Source organism: Symphalangus syndactylus, chromosome 6 (assembly GCF_028878055.3).
Source record: "Symphalangus syndactylus isolate Jambi chromosome 6, NHGRI_mSymSyn1-v2.1_pri, whole genome shotgun sequence".
Lineage (NCBI taxonomy): Eukaryota > Metazoa > Chordata > Mammalia > Primates > Hylobatidae > Symphalangus > Symphalangus syndactylus.
In genome coordinates, this window is record NC_072428.2 from 105,099,083 (window position 1) to 105,115,734 (window position 16,652).

General features: G+C 36.3%; 1 protein-coding gene across 5 annotated transcripts in view; it reads left to right on the top strand.

Annotated features, from left to right (window-relative positions):
• MDFIC (MyoD family inhibitor domain containing) overlaps positions 1–16,652 on the top strand; it is a 97,463-nt gene that overhangs the window by 20,301 nt on the left and 60,510 nt on the right. For 3 of the 5 annotated variants that reach the window (XM_063642139.1, XM_063642140.1, XM_063642141.1), the window contains exon 3: positions 606–728. The exons of the other annotated variants lie outside the window; for them this stretch is intronic. In XM_063642139.1, coding sequence (XP_063498209.1) covers positions 606–728 — 123 coding nt within the window. The remainder of the gene's footprint in view (positions 1–605; positions 729–16,652) is intronic. 5 annotated transcript variants of the gene reach the window in all.

The following is a 16,652-nucleotide window of genomic DNA, read 5'->3' on the forward strand; positions in this document are numbered from 1 at the left end:
AAAGACTTTACGTTTCCTTACATGTTGGCTTTCTCCCTGAGAACCCATAAACCCACCTGCGAATCTCTCGTCCTAAATACTCCCTTCTTAGAGGATGCATTACACAGTCCCTGACTTTTTCTTCACTTTCTAGAGAGAGAATGCTGTACTTGCTTTCTATACCTCCTCACTACTCAGTCACTCCTCACTCAGCTGCAGGCTGGCTTTCGTCTCTACCGCATATCAGAGCTTCTTCTCTTTCACCACTTTCCCTGCTGCTCAACCCCCTACATGCATGGACTCACTCACTTTCATGCTTCCTGTAACCTTTCCACATTTCTCTATCATGGCACATCACTTGCTTTGTTAAAATTACTTGTTTACTGTAAACTTAACAGATTATTTTTACCATGAACATCTCTGGTTCTTTAATGCCAAGCTGATAGTAGGTGCTCAGTAAATACCTGTTACTGAGCCAATAACATAGGCAGCAGGCAATAGAGGTATACCTGTTCTATTTCCTTAAATTATGGAAGACTTGGAAGCATTTAGAAAAATGTATATACTAAAAAAGGATAGAAAAATATATAAAATCAATTATATTAAATGTATCTTTTTTAATTCAGGAAAATCTGATAAAGACAATACTGAGAAAGATATAACTCAAGCTACCAATAGCCACTTCACACATGGAGAGATGCAAGACCAGTCCATTTGGGGAAATCCTTCAGATGGTGAACTCATTAGAAGTAAGTATTTTTAGAAAAAACTTTGAGTGATTTTGGGATATGACTATGATAATATATTCTTTGTTAATTGTCCCAGATAATTCTGCTACAAATCCGTAAATCAACAGAGTTTATCTAAAAGTGGTTTCATTCGTATTTTAAATTACAGAGCTAAAGCTAGGATATACATAATGCTGTCAGTGTTGTCTTTCTTCAGAAATGAAGAATTGACCCGTAAATATTGGACTCTTCTCAGAGAGATTTAGTCAAAATTCAGTTCCTTTCCTTCCACTTCCTAAGTGGAAGTCAAACAGCTCTAAGTATATATGGATGGAGAAACTAAAAAGAGAAAGATGGAGCTAAAAGATTAATGCTACTATGGTCTCTGTTCTTCTAGCTGACTCCAAATTTTTTATGATTAATATTTTATCACTGTTTGTTAAAAAATTTTTTTGTGATATTCTTCTTCCTAAAATTGCATACAAAAGCTTTGATCTATTTTCATGTTATTCTTTGAATGCCCTGCAATACCATGTCTTTTGGGTGCTGATCAGAATGCTGAGTCCATGTGAGGTTCTGCTCTCGAGCTTCTGGAGTTTACGTTCTGGTCACTAAGTTCCCCTAGGTGTGTTCAAGATGAATTTGCCATACAATGAATCATTCAACATAGCAAACATGTACGTGTAAAGATTGCTGCTAAGCCACACCTGGAAGAGCATAGGGAGTAAATCTTTTGATATTCCCCTTTAGAGTAACCAAAATACCATGTTTCCTTCTAAGTTTTTCAGAGTGGATAGAGGAGAATTTACTTCTGGGATCAAATGTTTATTTTATTTTTAAAAACTTATTTCTTTAGTTTAAGTAACTTCATACTATAGATCCTTTACAGTCTTCCACATTACACTTACTTTGAAACTTAGAACATTTCTTTCCTCTCTAGAATGCCACTACCTGTCTCTAACTGAAAACTAAACAAAATAAATTAGAAAAAAAGAAGAAAGAGAGTCCAACTTAGGAGAAAATAACAACAATAAAAACACTATTGAAGGAAATTTCCAGGTTTCAAACAAAACTCTAAAAATGAGTATGTTTTAGGTTAATTTTAGGACCATTTTGGTTTTTACACACTTTGGTCTTGGAGAAGGGAGTAGGAAGGAAGGAAATGAGACTCAGAAATTAGTGAGGAGGAAGATTTATATAGCTTTATCCAAAGAATCATATGAACATTATTTTAAGTAAACATTTATCTCAAAAACATATATTAATTAGCGTTTATCTAATATTGACTCTGCTATTGTGAAACACATGATTTTGTGGAATAACTGGCCTATTTTATCTCTGATTTCCTAGCAACCAGAGTTAGTGAGCACTAGAAGAAGTTCTAGACACAACTTTACCTCTATCTGTTGGGAAGCAAAATGGTTTCCTCACTTTTTTTTCGGTAGTAACAATTTTAAGTGTGTGCTTCATTTAATTGGTTTATTTCCTTAATCTCTTTTCCTAGGGCCCACAATATGAAAATGTGAATAAGATTTCTTAGAACAACAACAACAACAAAAATACAAACACTATTAAATAAGAATATGGAGAGTCATGCTAATGTGTTAAATTTGTTTATATTATTTGGTGAAGCTCATATTAGTCATAGAATCCATACCATTAAAAAGAATGAATTAAAATGATTTGCTCTCTGGTTTCATTGGTTAAGTGGGTACCAATCAAATATATTGTAAATTGCATGAGTTTCTTTATTGAGCTAATGATGTACCCTGTGCTATGGGACTTTGGAACATTAGGAAACAACTGTCTAGTTTCTTACTAATATTCACTGAAGGAATGAAGAGATACAGAAATTTATACCCCCCTCTGAAAGGGCTGCTGGGGAAACTGACAGTTGAATGGATATACAAAAGATACTGGCCAAAGATAGCAATGCTACTCCTGCCTGAAACATAAGCTGGCAAGCATTTCCAAATAATTGTTGGTGAAATCTGACTCTGAATTTTGATTATAAATTTCAAAAACTCAATTTTTGTTATTTTCCCAGTCACACTTTTCTAGACAAAGTCTACTTTGTTGGATCAACAGAAAAAATTTGATATCTGGATTTGCAGAAGTGGAACATTTTATATCATCTTTAAAACTGACTCAATTCTGGATAGCTTTTGAGAGTTTTGTATTGTGGTAGCTTCTGCTATTCCAACTCCTTTGATATTAAACTCTCAGAGCTGCCTGACTTTCCTTCTTTGGCCGTCCCCACAGAGTCATTGGCCATCTCTGTGTAATTTAATGTCTGTCTGTCTTAACTCTGAAGTTAGGAAGATGTGTATTTTCCTCTTGCTTAAGCATTTCGCACATTTTGGGGGCCCAGAAACTCTTTTGTAATAACAATAGGCCCTGGAAAAGGATACTCTGGCTCAGAGCTTCATGGGAGGAGGGGAACATCTGTGTTGAGTCAGGCCCGGGCTGGCTCCCATTCCAGGAGTCCTGTGTGGCTCTCTGAGCACCGTGGAAGAAGCAGACAGCTGCTCTCACGGAATTGATGTTAGTGTTCCCACTGTAGCGCAAGTTTGGCTGAATAGAGGGATCATCAGAAAAATGAGGCTGGCTGGGGTATGGGAACATTTTCAAATGCACAACCCACTCTTTTTCCAAGCTTCCATGGGGCAGCTCAGCTGCATACGCAAGAAGTGAAGGAGACAGACGCGGTCGAATGTGACTTCTTTTTCTTTATTCTTGAAAGTGGTTAGTGAGGGCTTGGCAGCTCATGTCTCCGTTGTGCCGGATGGCTGCTGCCTTCTTTGCCGGACACTTAGGGCATAATTTATAGGGGACTGTTAGCTGTCAGTGTAATGAGGCTGTTTTTACTTTTCTTTGCTGAGAATAACTGAGCTCTGGAAAGTCAGGGAGTGGCTGCTTTGGAAATTGTATTCTAATTAAAGGGTGTATTCTCAGGCCTCATAAGGGATATTCAAGCTGAGAATAATTTCCAAATTATTCTATGAACTTTAACCCTGACCTTAGCAGACTACCTGGGTGAGCTCATACTTGGTTCATGCTCTACGCAGAAGTTTGTACTTAGTCTGCTTTCCCTGGTCCACCTAGAAAACATTGCAGGTGGAAGACCTGGGGTATTATGGTTTTTCAGGGTGTGGATTTCAAATTGGTTGCCCTTGAATTGCTAACATATTACACAGAATACATTCTAGAAGTAATAAATAAAAAGAAGAAACTCATATGGAATCAAACATTTCGAATAAATAGGCCACACACAATCTGGTCAGAGAACGCACATTTTGGTTCTCTTTCTTATGAAATTTAAATTTAAAAAGACAATTCCAACCACTTAAATTTGCTTAAAAATTTCTAAATCAAATTAGTAAAGAATTAAAAACAATAGAGGTTTTATGAAAAAAAGTTTATAATTGGAAATTCTCTTTTTTTGTTTTATGACTTTTTATCCTTTTTACAGTTCAAAAGGCTTTTATACTCTTAGAACATATTTTGGTGTATAATTTAATTTCTGGAAGGTGGCTTAAATTTTGGAATTTATAAGAGCACCAACTAAGCCTTTGGCTTTTCCCTTCAGATTAGCATATATGGTATTGTATATAATTTGAAGCTATGCCTTGTTTTAATTGTCACTATTCCTCTGACTTTGTAAAATAAATGTTACAGTGAAGCGACACCATCAATTAATATTAATTTTTCTATTTAACCCATAATATGCATAAACTGATAACAGGCAACAGGCAACATTTCATGTTTTAATTAGACAAGAAAAGGAACAGAAGCAACAGAAGCAACATTTTGATTTCAGTCTTTGGGGGGATTTCTAAGGTAGGAAGGAGTGTGTGTGTGTGTGTGTGTGTGTGTGTGTGTGTGTTACTCTGCTTACACTCAGGCATGGGTAATATTTTCCTTTAATTTAGGTCAAATTCTACTATTCTAATTATTTCCTATAGAGAGCTTACATTTTTCTTTGTTCCTCTTTATAAAGTGCCTCAGGTCTCTATCTCAGGTTTTTCTAGGTCTTTCTGAAAATTCTTATTACTTAACTTTATCCTTGGACATTGCTTTTACATAAACGTCTCCTAATTCTAAATGTCATTACTTAACTCCAGAAATTTTCCTTAGCTTCTCTTCTGAAATAAATTTCCCATTAAATTAAACTGTTTTGTTCAGCTAATTCTCTCCTTTGTGATTTTATAGAATTCCCATGATCTGAAGCAAAGTTAAAATGCTCTACTTAAATGGTAATCCCCCTTCTATTTAACCCATTTATTCATTTTGAAGAGTTTTTAGCTCTCATAATAGTAAGCACTTAATTGGCAGTAGAATGCAAGCTCTTCTCCAGCTCACACTTGCTCACCCTTATGGAACTGCTGTATCATGCCTTTTCACTCATCCTGCTACTTGAAACCTTTCTCTTGGCATCATCTGCAATTCCTCTCAACATCAACAGGCTCTGTTATTAGGAGCTCTATTATTTCTTTTCCTAGCCTTTGCCAACTTCATGTGGATCACCCCTTAATACATACCATTTCATCACTTTAGGGAATGCCTCCTTTATGTAAAATACTGAAAGAAAAGCAGATACTCAGGTGTGCTATTTATATACTTAGAACATTTTTACTTTGTTGGTAAGGAAAGAGCATTGAGAGGTTTGTATTAAGTTTATTTCACAGCTCTCATTTGAAGGCACATTTCAGTAAGTGTTAATTTGGATTTCTTTAGAATTCACTTTATATGGAAAAGGCCATCAACCAGCCCCTAGATAACTATGACCTAGTTAAGACTGGAAGATATAGCTATCGTACTATGTTTCTTGGGTAATCTAGGAGGTTTTTCCCTAATATTTCATGCCCATTCATTTTTGGGAGCACATGTTGGAAGCAAATAATTCCGACTTTTGCCTTGCTCAATGTCTTTTCCTCCTCCATTTGGCTCTCAGAAAAATTCTCTTTTTATTCAATATGTTGGACAAACAGTTGTGTGGCTGTAGTACACATGCTTTGATTATTGTTTTAGAGGAGGATCTTTATGGTCAGTTATTCCAAAATCAAACTAATCGTTTGGGTTCAAGATTGGGTGGATAATCCTAAGTCAGTTTTGACGGGCTCCTGTATTTATCTCATTGGTCAATGGCAGCCATTAGGCTGTATTCTAGAATGGAGGTCAAGTTACTTGACACACTTCTTCTCAAGCTGCATTATTCCATCCTCATCTGGCTTCTGCCCAGAAGCTGGGGAGAACCATTTCATTTCGAGCCGATTTTTGTTTTGAGTATTTAATGTTCTGGGCCTGAGAGGTCAATGGAAACTGACTTCTAGGAGTCAGATCGTGGCTGCATCATTACTGCTAATGCTGGGTCAGTTACCTAGGACCCTCTGTGAGCTCTAACTTCTCATTTTTAAAAGGGAGGTGCTAACACTTTATGCCTAATTGTCATTTTGATGATTATACAAGAAAATGCCTATTGTATGCTTCTTTAGCATAGAGCCAGATGAGTAAGCACACACTGAATTTATTGGTTTTCATTATTATTATCCTTGAGCCCAACTATTAGTTCTAAGGCTTGTTTTGTTTTGTTTTTTTAAGTTCATTATGGCTGCATTGAGTTACTTGTCCAGACAGGCTGGATCCAAAAGGTCATGTCTTTCTGAGACCCTTGATATTGTCTACAACAATAACCAGCACATTGATTGCTGCATGGTTTATGCTTAGTAAATGCATGATGACTTAAATGTATTGAATTAATGAGGGGGAGGGAAGAGATGCTTTACCTACCTTGCCTCTATTATTTCAGATGTTAAAGTCCTGAGATGAAGATTCTAAATCACTACAGTATTCCATTTATTCTTTCTAACTCCCTTCTTACTCCCAGGCTGCACATGGTTTATTCATGTCAAGTTTGAAGTATGTATAGGTGACTTTTATGATATTAAAGCAATCAAGTTCTAAATTTGACTATCATTTACTGATAAGGCTACTTTGAAGAGTTTTCAGTGAAGTTCTTATGGTAGTGCTCTGTATAACATTCATTTTCTGAGGAGGGGAATAGGAATGACACTTTATTTATGGCCTTTTTCACATCCAGTGTTCCTTATTTTTCTTGCCTACATGTAAGAAAAAAAATTCGAGACGACCTTAGTTCCCTCCCTGCCTTTTGCATCCCTCCCTCCAGCTTGGATGGACTTTCCTTCCATCCTTCCTTCTCTCCCTCCCATTCTTTTGTCCTCCTTTTCTTCCTCTTTTCTTTCTTTCCTCTTTTCTTCTTCTTTCTCATATTATTCTCTGCCTTTCTAACAGATGTGTGTAATCCTACTGCATATATAGATACTGTTCATGAGTATAAAGGTATATATAATGAAGTCCATTACTATTTAAAGATTGTAATTGGTAATAAATTCCTTCTCATATTTACCTCTAGTTCTCTGGATTTGTAAATTGGAATTTGCTCGTGGATTTTAATGAGTTGTGAAATGACCAGTTATATACAAACGAATTTGCAGAGTGTAAGAATAAAAAAGAGACTGCTTTACAATTTATGGAAGTAGATGTTTCTATGTATACTTCTCTGCGTTTCCCCCAAACAAAGCTTCTTTTTGTGTTTTTCTAGATACTTTCCATTGTGCTTAAGTGATCAGATTTGTTTCAATGAAGATTGGATAAGAATATTTTTAAAGTGCTTTGTATACCATAAAGCACAATGTGTGCTGTTATTATTGTCTTATTATTATCATTAATATCATTATTCTAATTTATTACTTTACCTTTCACTCTTATTATATTCGATGACATTTGATTTGTAATCTATATCCTACTTCTTTGGTTAAAGGTTTTTAATCTCTTCCTGTTATTCCTAAATTATTTGGGTCGTTACTGGGGGAAATGAGATGGCATTAAAGTGTATGTGGTGGACAAGGGCTCAGTGAGGAGGTAGATTTATTCCTCTCCTATTTGAGAGTGTTTCTGAGCCTCAGGAAGGAGCTGAGGCTTGGGAACTGGCTTAGAGATCATCCCAAAAATGCTAACCACTGAAGAAATAAATAACATTTAATGATCAAGACCACAAATGCTGTGGTCTAGATAATTTTAGTTCTCAAACCTCAAACTTCCTGCATCTGAACACTCTGTGAACTTACACATAAATTATGTTTTTGCAGATCATGTTGTTATATTGAAATTTGTGAATTAGGAATTAAAGAGTAATTTTAAAAACAAAATTAAAAATTGATTACATGAAGACTGAATGCTTACAGTTTACCAACTGAGTTATGTTGGAGATAACAGTGATGGGTGTGGGTTCTGCATTCAAAGTTTACAGTCTTATGGGAGAGACAATTTATTGTGATATGATAATGTGTATTATGAGTGCTCCGGTGGGGAAGTGCAGGCTGTAGTAGGTTCTCATGGGATAACACAAACCCTAATGTGGGAAGGGGGCCAGAGAGAGCTTTCCAGTGGAAGTGTTGTCTGTGATACCTAAAGGAAGTCCACCAACTGAAGCCGTTCATGGGAGGGGCTGAAGCTGGGGTGTTGCAAGCCCAAAGCACAGCAACCTACAGTTCTAGAGGTAAGAGAGGACATGGCCATTTTGAGGGGAGCTGGGGAAGTTTTGTGTAAACTGGGATGTAAATGTTAGATGAGGCGTGGAGAGAGATGAGAGAGAATCTGTTAAAGACTTAAGGGAAGATAGAAAGTATTGAAGGGAATAGTGACCTAATCAACATTGTGTTTTAGTTTGGCTATATTTTAGGATGATGACTCTGGAAATAGTGAGAAAATAAATAGGAATGGGAAGGACTGAAGGCATTAAGAGATCAACTGGAAGACTGTTATGTAATGTCTCTGAGAAAGGAAGGTGTCTTGGACTGGGGTAATGACAGGTAGGATTACAAGGAGGAGAAGGATTCAGCTTTCTATGGGATGTAGCCAGTAAGATATATAGGGTTAAAGGAATGACAGGTGCTGAGAATGAAGCCCAAGGTTTTAGTTTGGACAAGTGATAGTTGTGATGAAATGAGAGTGGGGCAAATGATTTGTGGATATTGTCCAAAGAGGGTGTGAAGTGATGAGCCACGGCTATAAAATGGGTAGGGAAGGAAATAAAGACAAGAAGGGCATCACAAATAAGTAAAAACATTAGAGGGGTTAATAGTCCATAAGTTTCCTGTTGTTTCAGAAATAAAACAGGTATAGATATAGTAAATGAATGGAAAACATGGGAAGAGAAGATGCAGTATGAGAATGAGAAATATGAATTTAAGATTTCTGAGTTGGAATAGTCTCAGGGGAGGTAAAGGCTCAAGGTATAGTCATAAGGAGGATGGGTGACTGAAATAGTTTCTCCTAAACTAAAAGTGCTGTATTCAGAAAAGGCTGCATAAAAATTGCCATATATAACAGCTGGGGAAGAGGAGATGTAGAGGTTTGTTTTAATCAAATATATCCAATAATAGGTAAAGCTGCGTTTTTAATCAATGTTTCTTGAATTTCAGATGCCTCATTGAACATTAAAGGGTCAGAAGGGGCCAGGTGCAGTGGCTCACACCTGTAATCCCAGCACTTCAGGAAGGCAAGGCATGAGGATTGCTTGATTTCAGGAGTTTGAGATAAGCCAGGGCAATGTAGTGAAACCCTGACTCCATAAAACAAAACAAACACAAAAAAATAATTAGCCAGGCATGGTGGTGCCTGGCTGTAGTCCCATTTACTTGGGAGGCTGAGGTGGGAAGATAGCTTGAGCCTAGGAGGTCAAGACTGCAGTGAACTGTGATTGCATCACTGCATTCCGGCATGGGTGACAGAGGGAGACCCTGTCTAAAAAAGAAAAAGAAAAGAAAGACAAATGGTTTAGGAAGAATAGCCAGTTGGTCTGGTCATCTCTGGTTCTTTGCTGCTTTGGCCTAAGGTCAGTTACCTGTTGGGGATGAATGGAATAGTAGTTTGATATTCTCTAAGGTGAGGTCCCTAAAATGAATGGAAAAAAAATTACAGATTTTTTGGAACCAGTCTTCATTAGTCTAGTAGATATACAAAGTGATAATTTAAAAAAAGACATACGTCAGTATGTGTGTGTGTATATATAGATACATATGTATATGAAGGAAAGATTAATATCAAATTATACATGTGTGTTTATTTTTTTTCTTAATGCAAGATATAGATCCATTTCCTCACAATAGTTACCTTTAGGGAGTTATATGAAGTTGAGTGAAAGCATATGGGTGAAGAGGACTCTCACTTAATATTCTGTATTCTCTTTTCTGTGTTTTTTTTTCTCATGAAGTGAATTATTTTATTATGTTAAAAATATTTTAAAAAGAAAATTATCACATGATATGGCAAAATATCAGGGTGGGGTACCACCTCTTTGAAGTAGCATTAGAGCTTAGTCACCTGTAGAAGATACTTCAGGTTATAGGTAGACCAGGACATTCAGCTTCCTTCAGGTTCCATAGGAGACAGGACCAGCTACATGATTCGGAAAATGGAGGGCAGTGCAGAGTGAGAATGCAGGGTCTCTTGTTAAAACATTATCGTGAATTTCAAGAGAACAACAGCAGAACATTAAGCCAGGCTTGGGGGTCCTTCTAAGCACAGGGCTTTCCACAACTGCATAGTTTCGCACCCATGATGCTGGGCCTGGCTGCAAGCATTGAAGGAGTGGGACTCCGTTTCTGGTCAACATAAAGTAATGTTCTATACGTATTTTTATGATTGTTTTATCAGTAAATTCCAAGAATTCAGGAAAGAAGGAGTTTTTCTGGGTTTGGGCAAATCAGTTGCTATTCTAGTCACAAAGATGAGAAACTTGTATAGCTATGTGAAACAATTGCCATGAGCAAGCTCCGGAAGGCAGTGGTTCTCAGCTCTTAGCTGGCCACAGCTAGCAGAAGGCAGGAAGGCCTGCTTCCAGTTTTATCCAAGGCTCAGTACAGCGTGTAGGGGTCTATCAGAATGAGAGGGGCTGGTGGAAATCCCTCTCTAGCAAGCTGAGAATCAGTACCCGATTTGCTATATATATATATTTTTTCAACTAGACTTTAAGGAGTTAGTGACAAATCCATGCTCCACAGTTTTCCACCAAAAGCTGGATTTTTTCCAGGTCCCTGAGTTCTGCAGCAAGATACACAAAAGTCAAGGGAAATCTCTTCTAAAACACACAGATGCTGTCTTAGAGGGTGAAAATTACATTAAAGTGAACCATAGAAGAGAGTGGGTGGAGAAATTTGTTCTGCTTTGGAACATTCTTTAATTAAGTATATTTTCCATGGTTCATGAGAACTTGTGAGAACTCCGATTAGAAAATTTAAGAAAAAAAAGATTCCCACCATCTCAAATTGTCATGAATAATTGATTCATGCCAGTGTGATCATAATAAGATCATACTTCCGATGCTGCCCATCATTCCCTGTCTTTATGAAAAAGATATTAATGTATCATTTATGTGTAGGCCTGTCTTTGCAGGTTATCTTGACGATATTCCTTCAGCATTGCAAAGGCTGTCATAATTACAAAGGAGACTGATAATGTAGGCAGCAGTGGCAACAACACCACACCCAGTGAATGGTGTGATTATTAATAATTACCATTTTCTTCCTATTCTTTGTGAGTTGGGTTCTTATTATTACGCTTCTCCCATATTCAGTAGATTTTTAAGTCTTATCAAATGGTTTTGTGTAAAAATATTTACTACTGAACATGGAAGACTAAACCCATATTCTTACATATTTAAGTTTTCAGTATTTTAGCCAATTTATGATAGTTGATTTTTAGTCTAGCTTTACATTTTTTAAATAACAAGTCATTCAGCATTTTTAATTCAAATACATGTAACTTGTTTTTTGATTTCTAAATAAAAGGTTGTCTTTTAAATTTATTAAATTTCAAATATTTTACCCCAATGAAATAAAAAAATAGGTATATATAATAAAAATCTTTTTTAAAAAGAGGATTGGAATAATATTGGTTTTTGCCATAAAGGCTACATGTGTTTGGACTAATTCAAAGTAGATTGAACAATTTCAGGCTACAAGAACTTCTGATTATTTGAACATTAAATTTGAAGCTAGTTACCAATCTGGGTCCTGGATAGTTGATGTGAAGGGATGTTGATATTATATTAATTCCCAGGTGTCACAGAAAATCAAATAGCAGTACCTGAAATTAGTCAATCAGTCACTGTGTGAAACGGTGTTGAGTGTGACATGGCTGTGACTCTTTATGCCTTCTGCTCCACTTTCTAGCTATATGATCTCTACTGCAGTTGTCCCTTCGGTATCCATGAAGGTTTGGTTCCAGGGCCCCTGAGCATACCCTAATATTCAGATGCTCAGATGCCTTATATAAAATGGCATGGTATTTGCATAGCACCTATGCATATCTTCTAATATATTTAAATTGTCTCTAGATTACTTATAATACCTAATACAATGTAAATGCTATGTAAATAGTTGTTATACTATATTGTCTAGGGAATAATTAAAGAAAAAAAGTTTGCACATGTTCCGGATAGTTACAACCACCTTTCTCCCCCTGCTGGATATTTTTGATTTGTGATTGACTGAATCCACTGATTTGGAACCCATAGACAGAGGGAGCTGATTTTAGTGTCTTATTTGCCCTTCTAGGTCAGGATTTCCCCGTCTCAGACTGATGTGGAGCTTCTTTTCATTTCTTTGAAATCACATTGATTCTTTAAGTCTAACAGCCGTACCTATTTCACTCATTCCACCCTACACAACATATTGATATACCTTGGACTTTTTTATTATGGAGATCCGCTCCATTCTAAGGTTTCGAAACCAGAAATTCACATTCTCATTTCTCCCTGTCCTTTTCCTTTATAATAATTGTGCCTAATCCGCTAATTACATTCTTTTCCTTTGTAGTATCTTATCCCCTTCTTGACTTCACCTGACTGTTTTCATGTTACTGGAATCTGCAAATGATCTTTCATGATATCCCTAAATTCCATAATCTTATGGCATTTCTGCCATGCTTATGCTGAAACTATGTTAACAGACCACTCATCGGTCGGTCTTCCCACTTCAGGTTCCGAGCCTATGGGGCATAGAGGAAGAGTGTTATGTAATGGAAGGATTAATTATCGAATAAATATGTGTTCTCTAATCTCAATTGAAATGTCTCTGCTTCTCAGTTTTTAGTTGGTTTCCATTTTTGTTCAGTATTGCCTTTTGATTTTATGACATTTACTGTTCTGTAAGGATTCAGATTATATTCTAGTCCTCTCATTACTGGGTCATTGTAGTTTATATTTAAGCACAGCTCCTGGTAGTCAAATCCAGTTCTGGTCTACATGCCTGATACCTTAAGCCATCTTGGTCTATGTCCTGGAAGAATTAGTAAATACTACTACAGTAGTGTTTTGAGACTGATAGGTCGTGTTTCTCATTTAGTGCAGTGGGCTCTTCTCAGTCCTTATTCTATCTGTAGCATTTGACAGGACATGTTTTCTGCTTGAAATTCCCTCCCTATCCTGCCACTCCCCTCACCACTTTCTGTCTCTATAGTTCATGTTGACTTCCTTTCAGTCTCTCAGATGCCACTGGGTTCCTTTCTGCCTCTGGTCTGTCTTTTGCATACCAGATCTTCCTTCAGGCTTGTCCCTTCAGAAAGGCCTTCCCAGACCCCCATCTACAATGGTTTTTCCTATTTCTCGCAACACGCTTTCCTTTTTAGCTGTTGCCACAATTCATAATTTATTTGTGCAATTCACATGTCTAATGTCTGCTGGCTCTAAGTTGTAGCCCAAGCAATCAGCATAATTCCAGGACCACAATAAACTTTCATTAAGCAAATTTGGATGATTGATTTTAAAAATTAAAATAAATTGATTTTTTTTCTCTACTACTGCCTTTCATGAACTTTTGCCATATCCAAAATATGTTATTTGCACCTCTGTCCACTTGTCTAGTATTTTCCTTTTCCCAGGCTTCACTCATGTTATCCGTCTCTCCACATCTCCTGCCCAACAAGCAAGGCCTGTGTGATTTCCGCCTCATCTGGGACTTGCAGTGTTTAACTGTATCTCTCCTAAAGGACTCATTAATTTCAAAATTGTAATACAGGTGTTTATGACCCTCTTCTCCATTACTGGACTGAGGACTCCTTAAGGGTAAGATTGGTGTCTTATTCAGCTCTGTAGCCCCCACATCCCTCAGCCCAGGGCCATGCACATAGTTTCCCCCAAATACATTTATGTTAATTGTTGAATAAATGAAAGTCTTTACCTTTTGACTACATTTAGCGTCTCTGTAGGAGACTGACAGCTTTCAATTAGTTAAGCTGTGGTAATTTGTCTAAAATGTGGATTGACTATCTTTGCTTCTCTTAAGGAGCTAATTTTCTCAGTCCACAGTTCATGCATATTAAAGGATGTTTTTATTAGTAATACTAACAATGTTATTACCATAGCTTTTTACAGTTAATGAAGTTTTTCATATATTGATCTAACCTGGCCTATCAGCAGCTCAAGCATATGGGATGAGTATCATTATTATTTATCTATAAGACTGAGCTCAGAAAAGTCAAGCAACTGGCCTAGGGCCATGCAGCTAATATCTTGATTTTTCAGCATACACCCTTAACCCTAGAGTGATTCTCAAATGGAGAGTGGGGTAGAGATAAGGGTAGGGTAGGGACTTTGTGATGTATATGGCCCTCTAGAGAGTGTTAGAATCATAAGAGAGGGGACAGTTTTTCCAAGTTATAACCTTATTCCAAGCTCCCAGTTCTAGTCCACTTTCCTAGTTGAAAATTACTGCTCTTTTACCACTAGTATTAATAAGACTGCATTCTGCCCTTGTGTTGGCAAGAGAAAAGTTGGAAAAATTGCAGTATACTATACTCCTTCAGAACTTCATCTTTGTTGTGCTAAATTCAAAACAGTTCTTGGGCTTAATACGTAAATATTATATATATATGTATATATATATACACACACACACATATATATACACACACATATATATATTTGACATCTTAGAAAAAAGGCTTTTTTATTCTTTAATACCATTTACTTATTGCCTCCTGGAGAACTTGGTCTCATTCCAACAGATAGGTAGAGAATCTTAGCATATGCCATTTTTAATGTGTGATAAATATGCATTTTCCTTCTGCAGCAAGGCAAAATCTTATCACTGAAGCTGATGATATGAGGTGGGGAAGGCATTATGATTCTGTAGTCATATCCTTTTGTGTGAAATAATGGTTCTCAACTCTTTATCTTGGCTTAAAATACGTACCGATGTGCAGAACCCACCCCAGACCAATGAATTTAGAATTATTAGGGGTAGCGCTTGGGCATTTGTAAGCCCCCAGGTAATTCTGAAGTGCAGCACAGATTGAGTATTAAGGTTTTTGATTGAAAATATTGCCCTAAAACAAAGCTTGTAAAATAAGTTGAATATTAGTCACTTATTTGAATACTTAAAGACCTTGTTTCAGAAAGTGGTTTCCTACAGTTATGACTGACAGCCCACAGGAACTGATAGGTATGGCTCTCTGTTTGGGATAGTCCATGTATTGGCTCCTTGGCTTAACCCTTAGCTCTTTTGGGAAGTTGTATTTTCAAGAGATGTCATCATTGTTCAGAATGCGTTTCTTACTTTTAGTTTTACTCTGTAACACTTTTACCTAAGTTTTATAATATTACAAAAGAATGATTATAATTTGCACAGGTAGTCTTGCTAAATGGTGCAGTGAAAGGACTTCAAAATCTTTCAGATGTAATCATAAGAAATTATTTGATTATCTTAGGATTCTTGATATATTAAATCGAAATCAAGGTTTATGTTATATTTGAGTAAAGTTTTCAAGGATGAAAACTATTTTGCCTATTTTTTTCTGAATAATTACAAACACCTGCTTCTTTCATCTTCCTTTGACACTCTGTTCCTGAATTGGAGTAAGCTGTGCTTTTTAGTTAAAAATTTCTGGAATAAGCAGCCTTCCAATCAAGTGTTTGTAGCTATATTGGAAATAATGTCTCCTTAACTATTATAGCTAGAGTTTGTTCTTGGTGTAAAGCGAAGTCTCTTATAATAGAGATACAGTTTACCTAAGAGCCATATTAATAAGTAAAAAAAATCAGCTTTTTGAATAATATATGAATTCATATGGTATCAGTGGTATCTAGGCATTTGGGACAATACATAATTAGTTTCAATTCCCTTTGAGAGGGAGATGTGGATGTTAAAATAAATTGCTGATGAAGCATATACTTGGGAGAACAGTGTGTTTCAAAACTGTGCAATATCAGCTTTTTCTTTCAATAGTATGGAAATATAGCATAAGACTAAGAAGATTTATTAGGGGCAGCTTTAAGCCATTCTTACTGTATAAAAGTTCATAGTTTGCTTATTTAGGAGTAGTTACCAAAACAAAGATAATAGCAAATATTCATAGGCCTGCTAGGGAAACATTGCATCTATACAACTTTTGGCACCATTATGGTCAATAAGCCAATAATAATTATTTGCTTGTGTAAGAATAATCTGTATCACAATATTTAAACATTCAATAGGGTTTGGTCATTTAATTATTAAAAGTTACTCTTTTATTAAGTGAGTCATGGACTTACTCCAGCAAAACTAGCACTCACAAAGTAGGAAAACTTATCATTGTGAAATAAATTTGTGCTGAGAAAGAGCAGAAGGAACACAGCTTGTAATAAGTTGATTTTATTAAAAAAGTGAAGAAACTGCTTCTGTGGAAGGAACTATTTAGCTACCAGGAATAAATATTATAAACTAAACTGTTCTTGCAGAGTAGAATTCTAATCACTCTCACGTTGAGGGAGTTCCTTCAATGGCTTTAGTGTTTCTGTGGAAACTAATTAGGATACAACATACACAGTCCATGTAGTATAAGACCATATGCAAGCACAGTTTACCATATACTCTGGATTTTTTG